The sequence below is a fragment of the Hypanus sabinus genome, chromosome 7 (genome assembly GCF_030144855.1).
Source record: "Hypanus sabinus isolate sHypSab1 chromosome 7, sHypSab1.hap1, whole genome shotgun sequence".
Classification (NCBI taxonomy): domain Eukaryota; kingdom Metazoa; phylum Chordata; class Chondrichthyes; order Myliobatiformes; family Dasyatidae; genus Hypanus; species Hypanus sabinus.
In genome coordinates this window covers 154,766,059-154,790,676 of record NC_082712.1, presented here as the reverse complement: position 1 = coordinate 154,790,676, position 24,618 = coordinate 154,766,059, and the positions used below count along the sequence as shown (strand labels likewise).

General features: G+C 38.2%; 1 protein-coding gene across 1 annotated transcript in view; it reads left to right on the top strand.

The window, feature by feature from the left end:
- Positions 1 to 24,618, top strand: part of cstpp1 (centriolar satellite-associated tubulin polyglutamylase complex regulator 1) — a 286,132-nt gene that overhangs the window by 116,439 nt on the left and 145,075 nt on the right. The window contains exon 3 of the mRNA XM_059975978.1: positions 18,060 to 18,190. Within this exon, the coding sequence (XP_059831961.1) occupies positions 18,060 to 18,190 (131 nt within the window). The remainder of the gene's footprint in view (positions 1 to 18,059; positions 18,191 to 24,618) is intronic.

Here is a 24,618-nt window from a genome sequence, read left to right as displayed (position 1 = left end):
AAGTGAATCCTTCTCGCAACAGATTTTTGGTTGAATAAAGTCGCTATGTCATTAAGTATATTCTTACTTGTTCTCCAAAAGACTACAGTCGGCCCTCCTTATCTGCGAGTTCAACCAACTGCGAATCACGAAAACCCGGAAGTGCTCTTCCAGCACTTGCCATTGGAGCATGTACAGACTTTTTTTCTTGTCATTATTCCCTAAACAATGCAGTATAACAACTATTTTACATAGCATTTACATTGTATTAGGTATTATAAGTAATCTAGAGATGATTTAAAGTATACGGGAGGATGTGCGTGGGTGATCGGGATCGAAAAAAATCGGAAGTTCTCTTTCTAAGAAAGGTGGAACAGGTACATCCAGTATTATTTAGATTCAGTTAGTCAAACGTTTGTCTTAGTATATATTTTACCTTTCTATGCACATAAGACATTTAAGAACGTATGTTTCAGCGCCGGACTCGGGAACGATCCAGTGACAGACCACTTCCGAGCACGGTCTCCACCATGCCGGATTGATGTGGAGGATCAAAAACCCAAAACCCAATAATTAAGCCACTGCGTTGCTTTCATCGGGGCAGAGCCTTTCTCACTTTATCCTTTAAAATTGTTCCAATCATTGACCGACGTAGCCTAACGCTTTTCCAATGACCAATGGCGTTTCATCTCTTTCTGATCGCTTTATCATTTCCACTTTATTTTCAATCGTGATTGTGATTATTTTCATGAGCAGAAACATTGCAAATTCAGAGCTTTGACGCCGGGTCCTAATGTCTACCGCATTGAGACAGGTTGAATAAGGGACTTGAGCATCCGCGAATTTTGGTATCCACAAGAGGTCCCACCAATCCCTTGCAGATAAGGAGGGCCGACTGTATATGCCATTCTGGAAAATGAACAGAGTGCTGTGGAAAAGCTGTTGTAGTCCTAAGAAATATAATGACAGCCTCAGGACCTTTGTGGAAAGTGAATACAAAGAAGTGGATTGAAGCTACACTAAGGTGCGTACTTAAACAATGTGTCTTCATTTTTATAAAATAGGAGCGTTGCTTTGGTATTGGCAGCATTAGAAATTAGAATCAGAATCAAGTGTATTATCACTGGCATGTGACGTGAAATTTGTTAGCGTAGCAGCAGCAGCAGTTCGATGCAGTAAATAATCTAGAAGAAAAATAGTAATAAATAAATAAGTACACTCTATTCAGTGTACTTTTTAAGTATATGTATATTGAATAGATTAAAAATCATGCAAAAAATTAGAAATACTGTATATTAATAAAAGTGAGATAGTGTCCAAGGGTTCAATGTCCATTTAGGAATCGGATGGCAGAGGGGAAGAAGTTATTCCTGAATCGCTGAGTGTGTGCCTTCAGGCTTCTTGTATCTCCTACCTGATGGTAACAGTGAGAAAAGGGCATGCCCTGGGTGCTGGAGGTCCTTAATAATGGACGCTGCCTTTCTGAGACACCACTCCTTGGAGATGTCCTTGGTACTTTGTAGGCTAGTATCCAAAGTTGAGCTAGCTAAATTTACAACCCTCTGAATATTTGTTAATTCTAAGGCATGAGATTTTTTCCTGATAAAATTGGCACCTTTGTTCTCCTGAAAATGTAATTTTCTTCTCAAATTTGTCTAAGTGACTATTCCGCATTTGAGAACCAAATACAATCTGAATTTTCAAGTCAAATAAGAGAAGGTTACAAAAGCTATATTGAAGGTAAAGTGGAAACTGTTTTCTCACCAATACTGGAAGGAGCTGGGGTCTGTGTGTGGCAGGGTAATGTCACACAGAAAAGTTTAGTGGTTTGTTTTATATATCACAGTTATAAAATTTCAGATATGGGAAAGTTCCCTTATTTTTTAGACCATAAGACATCAGAGTAGAATTAGGCCATTTGGTTCATTGAGTCTGCTCCGCTATGTGATCATGTCTGATTTATTTTCTCCTTGCCTTCTCCCCTTAACCTTTGACACCCCTTACTAATCAAGAACCTATTCACCACTGCTTTAAATATACCCATTGACTTGTCCTCTGCAGCCGTCTTTGATAACGAATTCTACAGATTCACCACCCACCAGCTGAAGAAATTCCTGTTCATCTCAATCTAAGGGGACGTCCTTCCAATTTGAGATTGTGCCCTCTAGCCTTCTGATCACTTACTGTAGCTTTATACTTCTCAGTATGTATATTTGCCTTCCAGCAATATTTCATTTTATGTGTTTCTTTAATCTCTTTCCCATCATACTATATTACATCTTCATTGTTGCACATCATTTGGCCTACATGGTTCTCCTGCACAATAGTTTTTTTTTAAAGTGATTGACAATTATGACGTCCATATAAGTAGTCGCAGACATATTATTGTTCCAACTCAATTGTTGTAAATCTGTTGGGGTTTGAAATTTGGAGAGTGCAGGTGTTGCTTGTCATTTTTATTGGTTGGGCATATTATTGCATTTTACATTGTAAAATGTGGCTATATATCAATGCTAACCTTTTCCGGCAGCATCTTGAAAGATGCTCACTTTTTAAATAAAAGGATATGGGAAGCGTGTGTAATGAAATTATAAATGCTTTCATTGACTCTGCGCACTATCTGACATGCTTCACATGAACTGCGCAAATAGTTTTGAACACTTTGACTGATGATCATCTTTGTTACATGCTGGTTATTTCTTTGTCCACCTGTAAGTCTGTTTCACAGCTGCACCCTACCTCACTCCCAAATATGAGATGGAAAGATATAATTACAATTATGACAGCAATATGCAGCTCTATTAATGTTTTTCCATTTTATCTTCCATTTTGTAATGTGATGCAAATTGGCAGGGAGCTCCTCTTATTCTGGTTCCATATAATACAGATGAAGCTACCTGAGGCAGGCATTTAGAACCTTCATGAAAAAGCATTAGCACATGCCATCTTGTCAAGTTGGCAGCAGAGCTTGGCCATTAGGTTGGACATAGAAGGAAAGAAGTGTGTAAAAGTGTAAGAGTCCACACAGGAGAACATATAAAGATTACAGGTAAAAAAAAAATTGCAGCAGGTCTCTTCTAAAATCTTGGTCATAAGCTTTTCTTTAGTTCAAAATATTTAGATACAAAATATTTTAAAAACTAAGCCATAATTAAATTAATCTAGTAAAGAGAGTAAAAAAAAAAGTAGCTTGAACTTTTATTGTGGTTCTGGAGGTTAAATGCATCAGCATCCATGAATATTTTTCTCCATTTATAGTATTAATGTACATAATATTGATCTGATTTTTTCAGATTTTATATGTATTTAGTTTCTGCAAACTTCTTTTGCTGAATGATATAGAAAGTTGTTGCTCAATTTTCCCTCCTCCTTGAGTTTTCATGGTTGGCAATAGCATTCTTCTTCATGATAGAAAAACCCCAACATCTCTGAATTTCTGTACTATCAGTGTAGCTAGATCATTTTGTGTAGGTTTTTATTTGGTGTTTTATGCCTATGTTTTCATCTATGGATGTCCCAATGTTCATCTTTGCTAGACAACATTTTCTGGTTTTGTATTTGTGGAAAAGATGCTCCTTAGTTTCTAATCTTAGTCTCAGAATCAGAATCAAGTTTAATTTCACTGACACAACTTGTGAAAATTGTTGTTTTCTGGCCGCAGTACTGTGCAAGCAAAACAATTTCTTAAAATTATGATAAAAAGTAGTATGGTAGGTAAGTAGTATAAAAGGGAAATAGTGAGGTTGTGTTCCAGATGGCGAGGGCCCTTCATGATAGGTGACACCACCTTGAGGCACCCCTTTTTGAAAATGCCCTTGATGGTGATGTGGCTTGTGCCCATGATGAAACTAGCTGAGTCTACAGCCTTCTGCAGCCTCTTCCAGTCCTGTGCATTGGCACTTCAGTGGCACATATTAAAACAACCATGATGGAATGGTGGAGCAGACTCAATGAGCCAAATGACCTAATTCTGCTCCTTTGTCTTATGGTCAGACGGTGATGCAGTCAGAATGCTCTCTATGGTACATGTATATTGCTAGAGTTTTTGGTATCATACCAAATCTCCTCGAACTCCAATGATTCTGGCCACAATACTTCCTTGTGCATTTTGATCCTGGATTTTCTCACTTGCAGACCCAGTCAGTTCGGATTGACAACAACATCTCCACCACATACTCCATCATCACAGGTGCACCGCAAGGCTGTGTGATGATGGTGTTCAACACCGAACTGTAATCGATAAACAGAACCTGACATATCTTTTGCTGCTTTTATCTAGTCTCTCTTACTGGATGTTCACTCACTTTCAATCAACACTTTTTGTCTTTTTGCTCATAATGCTGAAAAAAGTTTCAAATATTGCATCATTTTACCACTATAGTTAGCTGTGTCTCCTATGTAAGTACAGAATTGTGGAGTATTTGTGTTATAGAGAAAAGCCATTTGGCCAAATATGTCCAAGCCAGTAAAGAAAGAGCCACTTAATCTAACCTCACTTTCCAGCACTGCAGGTCATACTTCTTTAAGTACATTTCTAAAGATCATAGTTTATCTATTTAAACTCTTCATAAATCTGTACACCTTCATTAAATCTTCACTCAACCTTTTCTCTTCCAAATAAGACAAACTTATCTTATCTGACCTTTCTTCTTACAATTTGCCAGTCTTGGTCACATCTTTGCCAATCTCTTTTGCACCTTTTCCAATGCAATTGAATTTTTCCTGTAATGTGATTACTAGAATTGTACACACACAGTACTTGCGCTGTGGCCCAACTAGTGTTCAATACAATTCAAGCAAAACCTTGTTGCTCTTTGATTCTAATGAGGAAAAGGAACTTTAAATAATTAACAACAGTAAAGGAAGTGATATGGAAAAATTGTTGCAACTGAAAAATCACAATTCCCTTGAATCTGATTTCCTGCATGGTGGGCTTAAAAGAAGTTTACTGCAGAGATGAAAGATCTTTTGGTTCTGATTTTCCATAATTCTATGATTTTTGGTATCATCCCAGTAGAATAAAATCTAGTAAATACAACACTATTCATCAGGAATGATGGTACAGACATGAAGTACAACCGCAGGCTAGTTATGCTAATATCAGTCATATTGAAAATGTTCTTAATTATTCATTACAAGTGTTAAAACAGGGCTCTTGAAAAAGTAGAAGTGATTTAGCATAGAGGATATTGCTTTATGAAAGCAAAGTCAAATTTGTTAAGAAATTTTTGAAGGTTTAATTGGCAAGGCCAAAAAGCAAAATCAGCTGAAGTAGTATATTTGAAAAAATACCAAGGTATCCCGTAAGGGATTGTTAAATATGATCCGCACTAACATAGATTGAGAGAGATAAAGGGATTATTTTTGGGAAGACATACTGTATATAACCAGAATGCTGTGAGAATCAGTGCTTCATCCTCAGCTGTTCCTAGTCAATATCATTGTTATGAATGTTGTAATAGATGTAATATGTCCATAGTTTCTGATTATTCAAATTTAGAGGAAATTTCATCTGTGGGGGGGTGCATTGGGAAGTACAATAATTAAGTGATTGCACAAGAAAAAGGTAAGTGGAATTTCAAATGAGTGAAAGCCACTTAAACTGGAAAAATAGAAAACCAATAAGAGTTTGCTTGCTTTTTGCCTTTTGCACTATTTGTTCTTTTTTGTGAGTTGGGTTTCTGATGTTTCTTTGTTTAGAGGCTCCCTGTGGAAGGAAGAATCTTAGTTGTACTCTGTATACGTACTTTGATAACAAATGTACTTTGAATTTCTGAGTCTTTAAATTTGAGAAGCTGGTATACATTTACATTCAGGAGTCATGTACATGAGCTTATTTAGATAGTTAATATATACTGCTTTGGTCATAAGACTTAAGTGTACAGTTTTCAACTTCTTATCTGAGAAATGTTAATTGGAGAGCATAGCAGCAAGGTTTACACTCTCAGATATTTTGAACAGAATTGAGAAGAATCTTTTTCTGATTGATTAAACATTTTGCTCCAACAGACTGGTGTCACTTTCTTCTGATGATGCTCATGTGAAGCACTTTTGGATGCTTCAAAGTATTAAGGGGTTTATCTAAATGAAAAATTTATTAAGTGTTCCATCTGAATGAAGATTACATTTTTTGAGTCATGAAGTATATTTGAGATGTTTACTGAAATAGTCTTTTAATTTTATGTTTACTGCTTGATAATAAAGTTTACTAGATACAGTACACGCTTGCATGATAAGTTAACTTAACAATATTAATAAAATCCTTCATGTGGAAATATGATTTAATTGCTGAAACAAATACAATCTCTGAGCATTTCTCTGTAAAGTTGTTTTCTTTAATTAACTTCCCATCATCTTTGCTAGGACATTAAAATGATCAAAGTTGTTTCTTCAATTAGACTATGTCATATTACTTATGGTTTTTGCAATTTAAATTGAAAGACCAGTTCTCATCCAAATAATTTGGCCGTAGCCAAATAGTGTTTTTAATTTGTTTTCTAAGATGTTAAGTTGTCATGTAGATCCCAATTTCTTTGGACAAATTTCGCTGTCTCCTTTCACCCTTTAATTTCGGCAACGTTTTCCAATACATCAGGAATTTAAGCTGACATCTTTCATAGCCAAGCATCCTGCCAAACAGTTAACTGAACTATAAAACTATTAAAATGCATTGTAATTTGACATTATTAAATAAATCTGTATTTTGTTTTAATATTTTGCCTGGTCAACATTTTGCAATATCTTCTGTATTCATATTTCCTGTTCAATTTTTGTGCCACCATTTAAATATTTGAAGTTAATCTAGTTATTAACCATACCTGAAGATGTTTATATAAAAACTTCATTGCATAATATACAATTTGACCATCATTTATGCAATAATAAGCATTGAATTTTTGTACACCTATTTTTCCTTGTACCAATGTAATGATAGAAACCACTCAAAATTACACTACCCTTGACCAATTAACCATAAATATTCAGTAATATCCTGAACAGTGAAGAAGAGGAGCAGAATGAAGTGATAAAGATCTTGGCCATTTGAACTGAAGGTGCTGAAACCTATAACGGGCTACCATATTTGATGAATATTTACAACATTCCTTCCCTGTTTTTTATCGCGGGTATCTTCTTCCCTTATTTATTTATTGAACGGAGTCCTTCCCCAATAGCCAGCCTCTGCCCAGCCATGCTTACAAAATGAATTTAACCTCACCATAAAATTAGCTTTCCCTGTCAGCTTGAGTCATACGTAACTATAATGTCAAATCTAAAAATATGCTGAATGCTAGATTTCTTTGCAACTCCAAACTTGCCTCCGTTCTGACAAGAGAAATACCTATGGCAACTACAAAGTTGGCTGGCTCAGCGCAAGAGTAAAAGTCATATTAACATTTGCAATGACAATGGCAGCAAATTTGGCAAAAACAGACATGCTTGGAATAATCAACGAGCACCAAGTTAAAGGTGAATGGATGTAAATTCAATGTAAATGTAAAGAAGGTAATTTTATCAGCACATCCATTAGGAAATTGCTAGTTTGCTGAATATATAACAATTTATTGGAATGAGATGTGAAACAACAATAATGCAGTATTTTAATTAAAGAGAAAATAATAAAAATTATATAAGGATTATGAGGAGAAAGTCAAGAATCAGAATGACTTCTGGTATGAGATTAATTTTAACCATATGTTGTGGCATATGGTGCAGTCTTGCTATTATACAATCATTGTGGAAGTAAAATGGGATAGTTCAATTAGATATGCAGCAATTAGGAGAGAACGAGATTGATCTTGTCCCACATTTATTATCAAGTGTATTGGACTCCATAGCACTAAAATAAACACCCCAAAGCATTTTTTTTAATAATGTGGTTGGTGGAGATTTATTTCAAACATTTATGATCAATATCCCTGTACAATAGTAGCATGAATCATCCTGAAATCATGTTGGTGTGAAGGGCATCCGTGTGCGCCCACTCCACCATCAGCCACTAAAATTTAAATATGTGTGCACACCCACACAGATAAACACACATCATCAGCAAAAAAAAAGACTCCCCACCAGCACTATTTAAAGGGATCTTCCACTACTTTAAAGTGTGTTGCAATTACACAAGCATCAGTCGACCTGGAGTTCTCATGGTTGTTGAGACTTACAGAAATTGACTTTTCTGCAGAAATGAATTTCTCTCTGACACATTACTAAACATTATCCTTGAACTGCAGTATTCCTAGGAATAAAAGCAATAGAGGACAGACTCTGTCTCAAAAAAATGTACTTCAGGAATCCTGTACTGAATCTCGCTGCAGGGTTGTATGTGAGTCATATGGGTCTAAGTTACAACATTTTCCTCTGCTATCTGCTGCAACCTTAAAGCAGGATGATGTCCACCTTACCAATTGCTGTTGAGGTGACCATGCCCAATATCTTTAATATTTTAGACTCTTTCCAGCTTGAAGCTCAATATGTTTACAATATATTGTTTTGTTATGTAAGAAATGTCTCAATTCAGAAGTGAGCTGACTGAAATTCATTCTTTCCTGAAAAGGGATAGGTATTTTGTGTTCATGCGAAATGCATGATATGCAGTGGTGTAGGTTGAATTTGAGGGCAGCTGCATCATGGAAGACATAAAATTATTATAAGTTACCAGAATATATAGTGCAATTGAGGAATAATGAGGTTGTGCTCTTGGACCATTCACAAATCTGATGACAGTGGGAAGGAAACAGTACTGAAAATGTTGAATGTGCGCCTTCAGGCTCTTATACCTCCTCCCCAATGGTAGTAGGGAGAAGAAGACGTTCCAGATGGTATGGTTCTCTCGAAGATGTCCTCAATGTGGAGTGTTTAGCCCATGATGCAGCTGACTGAATCTATAAACTTCAGCAGCCTTGTGTAATCCTGTGTGTTGGGGCCTCTGTATCAGGTTAGCCCTCCACCCTACATCTATAAAAATTTGTAAGACTCTTCAGTGACATCCCAAATCTTCTCAAACTCCTGACAAAGTAGAGCCATTGACATAATCCATCTTCATGATTGCATCAGAGCTTTGAGCCCAGGATTGATCCTCTGGATTGTTGACACCAGAGAACTTGAAGGTGCTCACCTTTTCCACTGCTGACCCCTCAATGAGTGCTAATGTGTCTTTGCCTTGCTTTCTCCTCCTGATATCCACAGACAATTCCTTGGTCTCGCTGGCGTTGAGTATGAGTTGTAACACCCCTCAACTAGCAGATCTCTCTTCCTCTTATACACTTCCTCATGATTCCTTCATTTTTTGATAAACCACTGTGTCACCTGCATTTGCATCACCACTATAAACCAAAGCTTGACTACATAATCTCCTGATTTATTTACTTAAATGTGGCTCATGACTGATGTATCATTTGTATACTCATAGCCAATATGACCGACTCCTAATTTAAGACTAGATCCCCTGGTTCCTCAAACCCCAGCCAAGAGAAACATCAACTCCATGGCCAACCTGTCAAGCCATCAAATGTCAGGATTTTTCATGTTTCAAAAATTTTACCTCTAATTTTTCTGAACTGTCTTAACATTTTTTTTCAGAAGTTGAAAATACATTAAGGTGTTGTAAAGTAATTAAAATAAAGCATATTTTAAATAATTATATGTATTCTAAAATTCTTAACCTCACCTCAATTTTTTTCAATGAAAATCAGTAACCCACATTATGAGGGTGGACAAACAACAGTTCTTGCTGAAGCAAGCCCAGTGTCATCTTGTGAATTAATTAGGTTTTTGAAAAGGTTTCTATGAAGTACCATGACATTTTTGACAATGGTACTATAAATACTATTATTTTTCAGCATTTCAAATTTCTTTTGAAAGTATATGTGTATTCTACAAATGGTTGACACTCTTCCAGAAAAGCTCACCACACTACAGTGTTAATTTGCAATCTTGTCTTTGCTATACAATGTGGCCCACAAAATCTCAAGTTTGAGGCTATATCCTTGACGCTTAATGTCTGCTGGCATTAATACATGCACTATAGATACCATTTAGCCAGCGCTTTAAAAAATTGCCGCAGGATATTATGCAATCTTGCAAAGTATACAATGTAATAGAGCAAGTACGTACATAGTTGAAGTAATTTTGTTTATTTATAGTGGATTTGTATATAATGTGTTTATTTTATTGATGCTTACAGTTGTACATTTTTCTTGTTCTCTTCATTGGTATGTTTGAGGGAAATTATAAATTAAACATTATGGCTGACTAAGCTTCTATAGATGACGGAATTGGAGTACAGGAAATACTAGAGATGTGGGTGAGAGTTCCTTTACTGCCAATGGAGGGAAAGCCATATTTTCTGAGAAAGGAAGTCATTGAAGATTAAAGATTAGCTTTATTTGTCACATACACATGAAAACGTACAGTGAAATGTGTTTTTTTTTAATTCAAATCAAATCAGAGAGAATGGTGCTGAGCAGTTTGCAAGTGTTGCCACACTTCTGGTGCCAACGTAGCTTGCCCTTGACTTATGAACTGTAACCATACGACTTTGGAATGTGGGAGGAAACTTGAGTCCCCAGAGGAAACTCACATGGTCACTGGTTGAACATACAGATTCTTTAGAGAGTGACAGGAATTGAACCTCAATCTTAAAGCTGGCTCTGTAAAGTGTTGTGCATGCCACCCCATTTCATATGTCCTGGAGTGGAAATGTAGCACACACAGAAAAAATTGAGAGAAAGCGATGGAGTCATGAAAGGGATGGCCCTTCCAATAGACAGCTCTTACCTATGATGTGTAAAGATGACTGCCTTGGTAATTGTTTCTGCTGGCTCTTGCCCCAGTAAACTTAACTCCACATACCTTGACTCTATTTTGTACCTCCTCGTCCAGAACCTGTCCACCTAGATCCTGTATACCTCACATGCTTTCCATCATCTGAACAATATCCAATTACTTGGACCCAACTGTTTTACTGTGGACTTCTAGTCCCTATACATCTCTGTACCCCAACAGAAACCCAGCATCATGAATGGCAGTGATGCTTCACTCCCAGTTGAGCTCAACGACAGTTATGTACACTTTTAAAGGAGGAATAAAACTACATCTATGAGGATCCCTGCAGTATCCAGTGACCCTGTGATCTCTGTCTCAGAGGCCGACATCGGAATATCTTTCAAGAGGGTGAACCCTTGCAAGGCAACGTACCACAAAGGTGTACATGATAGTGCTTTTGTGTCAACCAACTGGCAGGTATGTTCAAAGAAACTTGCAATCTCTCATTCCTACAGTCAGAAGTTTCCACCTACTTCAAAAGGACAAAAATCATACCAGTGCCCAGGACGAGCTGCCTTGATGACTGTTGTTCAATAGAACTCACATCTACAGTGATGAAGTTCCTTGAGAGGTTAGTTAGAATCAACTCCTTCTCAGCAAGGGCCTGTACCCATTGCAGTTTGCCTATCACAACAATGGGTCAGCAGTGGATACAATTTAATTGGCTCTTCACGTGGTCTTGGATCACTTGGATAATACTCATACTTATGTCAGGCTGCTGTTCATGGACTACAGATGAGCATTTAATGTGATCATACCTACAGTTCTGATTTTGAAAAAAGAGGCTCCAAAACCTGGGCCCCTGTATCTCAACTGGATCGTTGACTTCCTCACCGGTGGAGGATAGTCTGTGCGGATCAGAAACAACATCTCCAAAACCTCACTGATAATCAGCTCTGGTGCATCTCAAGGATGTGTGCTTAGCCCACTGCTCTACTCTCTGCAACCATGACTGAGTGGTAGGCACAGCTCAAATGCCATCTATAAATTTGCTGATGACACAACTATTATAGGCAGAATTTTAGAAGGTGATCAGAAGGCATAGATAGCTGGTTGAGTAGTTTTGCAGCAACAGCCTTGCACTCAATGTCAGTAAGACCAAAGAATTGATTGTGGGCTTCAGAAAGTGTATGATGAGGGCAGACACACCAGTCCTCATCAAGGGATCAGTAATGGAAGGGGTGTACAATTTCAAGTTCCTGGGTGTAAACATCTCTGAGGATCTATCCTGGGCCCAGCATATTGATGCAGTTACAAAGAAGGCACGACAATGGCTGTATTTCATTAGGAGATTTGGTATGCCACCAAAGATGTTCCCAAATTTATCCATATGTACCATGGAAAGCATTCTAACTGGCTGCATCACTGTCTGGTATGGGGGGGGGGGGGGCACAGCAGGGGATCAAAAAAAGCTACAGAAAATTGTGAATTCAGTCATCTCCACCATGGGCTTTAGTCTGCCCAGCATCCAGGTTGTATTCAAGGAGTGATGCCACAAAAAAGTAACACCCACCATTAGGAATGCCCATCACCCAGGACATGCCCTCTTCTCATTGCTACCATCTGGGAGGACATACAGGATTCTGTAGGCGCGCACTGAATGATTGAGGAATAGCTTTCTCCCTTCTGTCCTTAAATTTCTGAATATACATTGAACTCATGAGCAATGTACCTCTAATTTTTAGTAGTCAATGTGCACAAGAATCTTATGTTGTGCAAACCTTTTTCCTGTGACAAAAGTATGTGCGCACTGAATGCGCACATGGCATAGTTTATGTAGGTGTACAAAATATTTGACATCAAATTGCACTGAATAACAACAAAATAACATACATATTTAAATCACTCAGTTATTTTTTCTCTTTCCTGTCTTTGGCATTTACCCATTCTTTGTAAACGGCTTTCTAGACTCATTGAACTTCCATCCAATTGATAGCTTTTGATTCTTATTAACATATCTGTCATGGTCCGGTCTGTGAGGTCCGCATTCTGGTTCACAGTCCGGTCCATGGACTCCAGACTCTGGGTCTTCCGGCTGTTCCTTGTTTCATTCGGGCTTAATCATAGGCACCTGATTCTCGTCTTGGGGCCAGGAGTATAAGTGGCCTTGGGTTCAAGTGTAGGTGCTGGTTCATCTCGTCAGTATCCTGTCCTTGCCTCTGTGGGGTAAGTCAGGCCATCTTTGCCTTTACCCTGCGGTTGGATCTGTCCCTTCCTGTCCTTGTCTCCGTTGGGTAAGCCAGACTGTCTTTGCCGTTACCCTGAGGCTGGACTGTTCCCTTCCCTTTCCCTTCTTTCTGTATCCCTTGCCTGGAGCCTCGTCTGCTACCTGGGGCTGTGTTGTGGATTCGGTCGTTTTCGTGACCAGCTGAGTTGACTGCTGTTTGTGCCACTCCGAGCCATTTCCATGGCCAGCTGAATTTTGCTGGTCCGGTTGCTGCTTCTCCAAGCCGAGACTCGAATGGATTGTGGTTGTTTGGTCGTCTTGTATCCAGCGCAGTAGGCAGGCCGTTTACCGCTACTCGAATGGACTGTCGTTGTTTGTCATTCTGTGTCCAAGTCCAGTCCATGTCCAAGGCTCCGAGGGGAGGTTTCCAGTCCATGTCCAAGGCTCTGAGGAGGTTCCAGTCCGTGTCCGAGGCTCCGAGGAGGTTCCAGTCTGTGTCCAAGTCCAAGTTGTAGCCTAGGCTCTGAGTCATGGTCTTGTCCAGGGCTAGTGTCAGTGTCCAGCTACGCTTCTCCCTGCTTCTGTTTTGCTCTCCCTCGACCTAGGCTCTGTGTTCCTGCTCTCCATTGATCAGGACCAATCTGAGCTCCATGTCCTTGTCCAGCCCTGGAGTCCCACGTCCAGTCCTGTTGCCTTGCCACGTCCTGTCGTCACCTGGATCTGGAGTCCGAGCCTGAGTCAAGACCCAGGTTCCGGGTCGCTGTCCAGTCTCTGGCTCGGAGTCCTTATCCAAGTTCCTAGTTCCTTGTCCAGGTTCCACTTTCCTACTCTAGTCCTAGCCCATGCCCTGTATCCTAGTCTTGTCCAGAGCCTGTGTCTTGTCCAGCATCATTTCTTCCCCACTTCCCTTGCTTTCTTGATACACCTAGTCCTCTCCCTAGTCTGTGTCTTGTATTTGGGTCTGTTCCCAAAACCAACCTTATGACAATATCCAAATGACATTCACCTAAGTGGTTTCTCAGCTTGTTTTTGAGTTGATTCCTTAGGCTAAAACCTCACTCACAGTCTGCACTAGATGCAAGAAAGATTCCCCCAATGTCCATCGACTGTGCAAGGTTGAAAACTGTTCATTTTGAAGTACAAATGCCACCATTTGAGCAAAGTTTGAAATCAGTTTGGACTTAATTTTTCTTGCACGGAAAATTTGAAATCATTAAACTGTCTGTCTATTACAGTATTTTCAGCTACAAAAACATGATATTTTAGATACGAGGCATTAACTTGTTCATTGCCAAATGTGAAGTTTATGGTATGAACACTGTCCGCCAAAGATGGCTGCTGCCATGACGCAGCTGTACAAACCGGAATAGGAAAGGTGAGGCGATGTAAATTAGTGATGCACGTTGTGGTATTTGAAAAACTGACTAACTAGTTAACGGAACGATTTAGCTAAAAGATTATTTTCAATAAGTATAATTATTATTTACTGCATTATTTTAGGTAACTAACCTTTTATGCACACATTAATTTCCTTTGTGCGCTGGTTGAAAAACGTGTGTGTGCGTGTACACGTGCACATCTTAGAGGGAGTACAGTTCATGAGCACTACCTCACTACTTTCTTTTCTTGGCACTAGAGAATTTAACTTCTTAAAATATATACTTACTGTAATCTATAGTTTTTTATTATTATGTATTGCTGCTGCATAACTACAAATTTTGCAACATATGCTGATGATATTACACCTGATTCTGAAAGACCATAAAGCCCTCCATTTCTCTGCAGAATTTACATTCTACCAGTTCCTCAGCTCCCCTGGCCATACTTATTCTCATCTTGAACCTCATTGATTCCTAAATCTAAGATGTAGCCATGGAAATATGCATGGACTGTAGTTTAATTGGCTACATGGAGCAGTCTGTGTTCCAAACTGCTCTGCTTTTATTCTGCAATTCTTTCTCCAATATATCCATAAATGCATTGGTGGTGCCTCCAACTTTATCATCGTTACTCACTTCCACCCTGCTCTCAAATGCATTTGAACTGTTCTTGACACTTTACTCACATTTCTAGCTCTCTATCTCCCCATCTCAGGAACCCAGCTATCCATTAACATTTACTGTGAACCCATTTACTCCAGCCCTGTCTCTTGTAATGATGCCACCCCTTTCTCTCAGTTCCTCCATCTTGGTTGCATCTGCTTTTTGAGATGAAGCATTCTACTCCCTGATATCCGAAATGGTTCAGGAAACATGGTTTTGCCACTGCAGTATGTGTTGGAGACCTCACTTGCATCTCCTTCATTTCCCATACTGCTGCTCTCAATCACCTTGGTGAAGAGTCATAAATTCACAACCTTGTGGCCTGTAGGAGGACATGCAAGTGGCCTTAGTCACACCATAACTGTGATATTTTCAAGAAAACAGCCAAATCTAATTGAAGTAATGAAAAATAATGTTTCCCCCATGGTCTGTCACAAGGATTTTAAGCTATTTTAAAGTAACTTTTTCTAAAGACCTTGTTATGATAAGAACTAAACTGAATGGATAGTGGAAGCAATTTCAGACTAATCAAAAGATACTAGGGTAAAATGCTTGAGAAAGAAAATATTTAAAAGCAATGGTGAAGAACATGATGACGTGACTAATAGAATCTCTTTCAAAGAACAAACATGTGGATCCTGTCACCAGATTTGGGAACAGTTATTACACTTCAACCATCAGGCTCCTGAGCCAGAGTGGATAACTTTGCTCACCTCAGCACTGAACGATTCCATAACCTGTGAAATCACTTTCAAGGACTCTCCAACTAATGTTCTTAGTATTAATTGATCAAATATCTATCTATCTTTTTATCTATTAGTTGTTTTTCAAATTGAACAGTTTGTCTTGTTATGCACATTGGTTGTTTGTCCTTCTGTGTGTGCAATTTTTTATTGATTCTTTGGTGTTTATTGTATCTATTGTGAATGCCTGCAAGAAAATGGACAGTTTATGGTGACATATATATACTCTGATAAAAAAAAATTGCTTCAAATTTAGTCTAATCTTTGGACCATTGTGCAAATATTTATTGTAAATATTGCACAACACAAATACAGATGTACTCTTTGGGATTTACCTTCATAAGATTGAAAAAATAACCCAACTAGATTGCAAATGGGAATATAATCCTGTGAGGTTTGTTTCACTTTTGTTTTTTCAAAGTCTTGACTGATTAAAACAAAAAGTTTTACAAAAATTGAGAAAGTGTCTTATGTACTAAAGGACAATATGAAAAGTTTCAGGTGTGGTATCTATATGATCTTTCAGCTCAACTGTGGTGTTAAATAATGGTGATTGAAGGTAAACTACAAAAGGCGAACCAATCTAATAAAGCATGACAGAGTTGAATAAAAAGACTTTGTAATTCATGCTTGCTCACTTACAATGTTATAGCCTTTAGAATGATTTGCCTTCATGATTCAACTGCATTGGTTTGTACTACATTATATTTCACTTAATGCCACACTTTTCTGATATTTGCTGATTTTATCACTACTGTCTTACATTTCAGGAAAATTTAATCACAGCATTAACCATAATATGGATAGCTATTGATATCTTTCTTGACTAAAGATTTTGTTAATTTTGTTTCAAAATAAGGTATTTTTTCAGAATCCATTTTGGATGGCATTTATTGTTAAAAGCAACACACAAATGTTGGAGGAACAGCAAGTCAGGCAGCATCTGTGGAAATGAATGAACAGATGATGTTTTAGGCCAAGACCCTTCTTTAGGACCCTGAAGAAGAGGCCTGACCTGTTGACCAGCATTTTGTGTGTGTGTTACTTTAAATACATTAGATTAGCTTACATGCATAGACTGATGGTATCTATATAAAGGGAATCTAAGTACCTAAGGTGACTCTGAGAGGAAATGGTAATGTAGTGGGGATGGGACGTGTGGTATGTTTAGGCTGACAAAGCTGTTATTCAGAATTACAAACTCAAACCTATGCTTTGGAGTGGGGGGGTGGGAGACGCAAGAATAAAAAGGGGGGGGGATGAGGATAGCTAGAAGGTGATAAATGAAACCTGGTGGGTTGGAAAGGGCTGGAGAGGAGGGAATCTGATAGGAGGAGAGTGGACTATAGGGGAAAAAAGAAAGGAGTTGGGGACCCAGGGGAAGGAGATAGGTGAGAAGAGCTAAGAGGCCAGAGTAGGGAATAGAAGAAGAAGGAAGAAGGAGAAAATTTTATTTTTACCTGAAGGAGAAGTCAATATTCATGCCATCATATTGGAGGCTACCCAGATGGAATATAAGGTGTTGCTCCTCCACCCTGAGGGTGGCCTCATCTTGGTGCAAGAGGAGGCCATGGGTTAACATGTTGGAATGGAAATTGGAATTAAAATGTTTGATCACAGCAAAGTTCAGCTTTAGGCGGATGGAGTAGAAGTGCTCAATGAAGCTGTCCCCCAATTTATGACAAATGGATGGCCTAGCAGATTCACAGGTGAAATGTTGTCTCACCTGAATGTCTGTATGGGGCCCTGAATGGAAGTGAAGGAGGAGATAAGTGGGTAGGTGTAGTAATTTGGCCACTTGCATGGATGAGTATCGGATGGGAGATTAGTGGGGAGGAATGAATGGACATGTCATTCATCAAATTGACTTCGAGTAAGCACTTCACTGTAGATGTCAGTAGTGAGGTTATGACACAAAATTTTACTGCTTTACTTTGTTTATGGTTACAGTATATGGAAAATTGCTTTTCTAATCCATTAGCAACTCCATCATCTCCACCCCATTTCCCCTCAGAGTTTCACTGAGCAAAGTTATACAGGTCACATTTTCTATATTCTCTTTCATAAGTGTAACCTCTCATTCTTAATGTAATTGCAATGAATATTCCTTTTGTCGTTTAGTGTCTCCAATGTGCTTCAAACTTATAGAAGAGCAGATATGTGATAATCATGAAGTTAATACATTGTCCAAAGTACATTTCCCTCGTCCATGTTGTTTGATGAGTAGTTGTCTCATGCAGTCTCGATAATGAACTGAATTGTCTTGTTGTGTCTTATTCATAATTAATGTCTCTTTTTGTTTAGTTTCACCAGTGTTAAACGTGGAAGTCACATTTTGTTTCGTGAGTTCAGCTTTGTGAAAGCCACCCCCTACAACAGAGCCTCATTTATACGAATGTTCTGGCAGTGCTTTCGACAAATTGGCAAGAATGGAGGTAAGATGCTCCCAGTAATCCATTGCAAATTTCCTTTTATTCACAACTTGCTTGTCTTTTACTTTAAAAAGTTGTTCACGTAGTACGTTTCTCCTTTGTGGTTCCAGCTTCTTACAACTATTACTTTGGTGATAGCAGATATACGTATTACCTACTGTATTTCTTATTTAAGCACTGAGAACGTTTTAAAACTTCATTTTAAAAGGAATTTACAATACATGATCAGAAAGTACATATAAGCTTTAAAATATTTCTATCCTTTTCATTCATGTAGTCACAGTTATTCACAAAATTCAAAACCAATGTTCTTTAAAACACATATGTTTTTATTCTTCAGCAAATGCACTAGCCATGTTATTCAAGATTAAATCATATTATGACTGAGCTAAAATAGCTCAGGTTAAATAATGATTAGTATACCAGGGAAGGTCTGCAAAATTCATGTAATTTAGAACAAAGATCAAAACTAAACACACACACATATATATATATATATATATATATATATTGATTTTGTTATTCAATCATTTGTTTATGTGAGTCTAACATACATTTTGGAAATATATATATATTTTTTTTCAATCATCAACAACACACTGAAAATGAGCAACTTCATAATTTTCCCTTTGGTATTTCTTAAATGCTAATCATTTTGTGCTTGTTGCACTCATGTGAAAATGAATCAGCAGTAATTGAAATTACAACACCAACTCTTCAAGGAGACCTGACAAGAGATGTATTGTTGGAAATGTTGGTTGGAAAAAACCTGTAAGCCTACAGATTCACTACCTGCAACCTAGACATCCATTGTAGAAGGTGTAGAGAGCTTCATGAAGGTGCTTTGCAGAGGGAAGCCAGAGACTCATGACCTCAGTATCTCTTCAATATGGTGCATTCCAGATAATAACAACATACTACATTTTTAGAAAATAATAATAGTGTTTTTCCCCAAATGTTTTGCTATTTACCTTAAGATGACATCTAATTACTTTCAGCTTTTAAATTGCTCCTAATGTGGTTTCAAGAGCCATAAATTAACAAACCAAAATGCTGTTTGTATTTCACTTTTGATAGGTGACTTCCCACCAAGTTTATTGTCAAAATCTGAATTACCAAATTTGCTTGTTGGGAAGCATCACCTAAATAAATTGCTTCACTTGACTAAATACTCACAAATATATTTTGTATTCTTTATTTGTGTAATAGATTTTCACAATCATGTTTGAACAAAGTTTGCTGCCAGATCATGTAGAATTTTAGAATGTGACTATGCATAAAATATGGGTCTTAATTTTTTTCTTGATGAAAGTTAGGGTATAGAGAGATGGATGATGAAAAGAAAAAAACAGGGCTTGTCCTAAATACACATCTTACTGTGTCTCAGGCCACCAGCATAGGTGAAGAATGCCCGTATTCAACTATACTAAGCATGAAGTTCAAGTTGAAAATATTTATCTGCACAATTAAACCAAAGAGCATTAATTAAGGACACATAATTAATCACATTGAAATGTATTCCAATGTCCTCAGACATTAAATTCTTAAGAATTTAATTAATTTACATATACTGTTTTTGATAGATATTATTGGCCACACTTCATATTCTAAGTGAGAAAGACAGCTATTGGAAAGCTAATGATATATTGACTCACTGAACATTTAAAGGTTGGAGTAACTGTAAGACTGTTTGCAGGAACCCAAGCAATACAAAAAATTGAGGTAATTGTTGATAGAATCAACTCATTACTTCTGGTGGTCCTGAGTGAAACATCCAGGAATGAAATAGGAAACATATTTATTTTTTCCATTCATAGTAAAACACACATGAAGAGAAATTTTACCTGTTTGGTTGCTGATTGTAAATTACATTTACCTTCAATGTCTTGATCAGAGCCAATGGGCAAAGTGTTGACATATCCATCATCAGCTCTGAAGGAACTAGGCAGTTCCTAGTATGATTCTAGTATGCCTGGTATGATTCGCTAGGCAGTGAAATCATAGCCCTTGCCTTGGCCTGAAATTACAGGTGTGGTTGGAGCAGACAGTAGATTTTGGTGAATCTATCATTATTGAATCATTGGCTCTAACAATTTGAGTTTTACTGAAGTTCAGGTACCTGACAAATTGTGAAAATGTGGCATTAAAGGCCGGAGGTATTATGGATGTGTGGAGGGCTGTCAGAGGTTACAGCAGGACATTGATAGAATGCAAAACTAGGCTGAGAAATGGCAGATGGAGTTCAACCCAGATAAGTGTGAGGTGGTTCATTTTCGTAGGTCAAATATGATGACAGAATATAGTATTAATGCTCAGACTCTTGGCAGTGTGGAGGATCAGAGGGAGCTTAGGGTGCGAGTCCATAGGACACTCAAAGCGGCTACGCAGATTGACTCTGTGGTTAAGAAAGCATACAGTACATTGGCTTTCATCAATCATGGGATTGAGTTTAGGAGCCGAGAGGTAATGTTGCAGCTATGTAGGACCCTGGTCAGATCCCACTTGGAGTACTGTGCTCAGTTCTGGTCGCCTCACTATAGGAAGGATGTGGAAACTGTAGAAAGTGTGCAGAGGAGATTTACTAGGTCGTTGCCTGGATTGGGGAGCATGCCTTACGAGAATAGGTTGAGTGAGCTCGGCCTTTTTTCCTTCAAGCGACAGAGGTTGAGAGGTGACCTGATAGAGGTGTATAAAATGATGAGAGGCATTGATCACATGGATGGTCAGAGGCTTTTTTTCAGGGCTGAAATGGCTAACACGAGAGGGCACAGTTTTAATGTGCTTCGAAGTAGGTGCAGAGGAGATGGCAGGGTTAATTTTTTTTCAGCAGAGAGTGGTGAGTGCGTGGAATGGGCTGTTGGCATGGTGGTGGAGGGGGATACGATAGGGTCTTTTAAGAGACTCCTGGGTAGGTATATGGAGCTTAGAAAAATAAAGGGTTTTGTAACCCTAGATAATTTATAAACTAAGGACATGTTCGGCACAGCTTTGTGGGCTAAAGGGCCTGTATTGTGATGTAAGTTTTCTATGTTAAACTTGGAGTCATTCTCCTCTTTATTACTCCTTTAATATCATGTCGTGCTCTCTGTGCCCCTCCCCCCTTTTATTATCCCATTCAGAACCTCATGTGGTTGGGGTCATTAAGGTCAGCAAAAACGCCTTCAACACTCACCATGCCATAACCTGCTGAGTTTTGAAACTTGACAGGACTGTGGAATCATAAAAAAAAATGTATGAGAGAGGAGGCTTTAATGCCCATTAGGTCTATTCTGTCATCAGCTACTCAGCATTAGACCCCTATAGTCATAGCTCTTCAATTCAGAAAGCAGAATATAGTGTTGAATCATAGCAGTAACCAAGAGGAATCAAACATCAAGTAAGTTCCACTTTATTTATAATTTTTTAGAAAGCCCTGGTGTGGCATTCTTTTGATGCTTAGCATGTATTTTGTGAAAATAAAGAGAGCAACAATTTGATTGCCAAGTTCTAAAATGGGAGCGGTGATGTCAAACCATTGTTGTATCAGTTATTAGAAGTCAAAGAACGGAATTAATCTGTCAATTAGCAGATTCCTATGAGTAGAGGAAATGTACCAAAATCTGCTTCTTAACATTTCATCATTATGAAAAAGCTATATAATATACGAGTTGAGATAAAATCATAAATGTGTCTTGAAATTATCAAAACAAACGTCTTCCCATCTCCAAGGCCATTATAATTAATTGTTAAATAGGTATAACTAATAAGTAAGTGTCTCTGTGACATGTAGGTGCACAGGTTCAGGAGATAATTGTTTCAAATCATCATTTAATGTACATTCTTTAAAAAATCTGCTCGCTTTCATTGGCATTCTTCTTATGTAGATTCATATTAAGCCTATGTGATATGTTTGATGTTCAAGGCTTGCCCGGTTCAGAATATGCATATGTAAAGTATAGACATTTTGCAGGGCTTTTTCCCTTCATGACACTGCTAAACCACAAAACTTGTGAATGACATCCAGGAATTAGTAGTAAGCAAATTGATTTGGATCTGTGTTATTTTGCAGTACTGAGATTATTTGATAATTTTTTGTGTTTGCAGCATTACCTTGTGAGGGTATGTCATTTGAAACAGAATTGTTTCTTGAAAATTAATGCTGGATATGGTCTCCACCGAGGTCCTCCTTCCTTCCATTTTCCTTGCACGTCTATCAGATTTTTCTGCTCTACATCTTTCCTATTCAATTGTGCTGTAATGCACTACCCCAAGAGTATCTCATGATTCCCATTGCAACATGTTGGTCCATGGCCTTCTCTACTGCCATGATGAGGTCACTCTCAGATTGTGGGAGCAACACCTCATATTCCGTATCCAGTGTTCCCAGTGCGGCCTCGCCTACGTTAGTGAGACCCAATGTAGATTGAGGGAGCCACTTTGTCAAGCACCTTCGCTCCATCTACAACAAGTAGGCTTTCCCAGTTGCCAACCATCTTAATTGCAATCCCCATTCCCAATCCAACATGTCAGTCCATGGCCTCCTGGACTACAACACATAATATTTCATCTGGATAGCCTCCAACCTGATGGTATGAACATTGATTTTTCTAACTTCTGGTAATTTTTCTCCCTTCCTCTTCCCTCTTCCTCCATTCCTTAATCTGGCTCCCCTCTTACCTCTTCTCTTCTCATCACCTACATACTCTCCCTTACCTTTCTCCCATGGTTTATTCTCCTTTCCTCTCAGATTACTTCTTCCTTAACCCTTTATGTTTTCCACCTATCACTTCTCAGCTTCCCACTGTATTCCTGATCCCCTACCCAACGGACTTCACCAATCACCATCTACCTAGCTTCTACATCTTACCCTTCCCTCCACCTTCTTATTCTGGCTTCTTCCTTCTCCTTTCCAGTCTTAATGAAGGGTCTCAGCCTGAAATGTCAGCTGTTTATTCCAATCCATTGTTACTGCCTGACCTGCTGAGTTCCTCCAGTATTTTCTGTGTGTTGCTCTTATTTTTCAGTATCTGTACAATCTCTTGTGCTTCTCGTTATTGCAGAAGCCTTAAAACCAAGTCAAACTCCTCTGGCTCTGAGACACCACTGCAAAACTCTGGAAACTCCAAGCTAACCATCTATAGAAATTAAGTAACAAAAGAACAAGACTGAGTTAATCCCTCCTACTCAGAATGCATGTTCAGCAGAGCAGGCTTAATGTGCACCATCAACTGGACTGCTGAACTCCAATTTAACAGCCTTGTTATCGTCTGAATTATGCAAGGTTTTGCCAATGGTAATTTAGTATCACTAGACATAAAGCATAAAATTTAAGCATTTCGTCCATTATCTGTATAAGTGTATTTTCACTGCACATGTACTTATATGTATTAAACAGCACATTAGAACCAGTTCCACATCATAGCCACAATTAATGGACAATTTTGCAGTCTATTTTCTTTACTGATGAAATATGAACCTGTGTTAATAGTTTTCATATGATAATAGTTGTCATGCTTTTGCAAATTTGGCATTAGATCTTAAAAGTTGGCTTATTTTCTTAATTATATGTGTGTATAGGAACAAAAATATTTCACCTTCAGATTTCTTACTACATTGCATGTATGTGCTTGTAAAATGGAAAAGAAGGATTTTTTAAAGATCAACTCCGTTCATTTATGAAGGCTATAATTAAGATAGAAAAAGCACTCGAGGACCTAAATAGTAATTTTTACCTTTACTGATCCCAAGGAGAATGGCACAGGCAAATAACCACTGGGAGTATCTTCTATAAATTAACATTAAAACTTTTGTCTTCATTTCATGTAATTACGTGAGGGGTTTTTCTTATGTGGTTTGAAATTCATATATTTGGATCAATAAAGAATTGATGTACCTTTTTAACTTTGAAATACAATAAAAATATCACAGTGGCATTCAAGTATCTGCTTTATCATAAAACTGCAAATTAAATGCACATATAAATTGAAGACTTCAGCTGGGATGCACGTGTACAATTTATTTGCGAACGTGAGCAGGAGTATGTAGTTGGAATTGAAAGAAACTGCAGATTTTGGAATTTGTAGCAATGGTGGCAGGCAGTGCTCCTTTGTGGCCCTCTCTACATTGGCAATACCAACAGCAGACATAGCAACTGATTCGCGGTGTATCTGCCTTCTGTTTACCAATGCCATCTCAAACACCCTGTTCAATTTGCTTTCCGTTTCCCCAGCCGAACTGCCACCTTTGGCCTTCTCCAATGCCACGATGACGCCCAATGTAAACCAAAGAAGCAACTCTTCATAGCCTGGAGACACAGAGACTATAGACACTGGAATCTAGAGCAATAAATAATCTGCTGGAGAAACTCAGCCAGTCATGAAAAATCTGTGGGAGGAAAGGAACTGTTGATATTTTAGGTTGAAACTGTGCATCAAGACCAGATTTTTGTAACA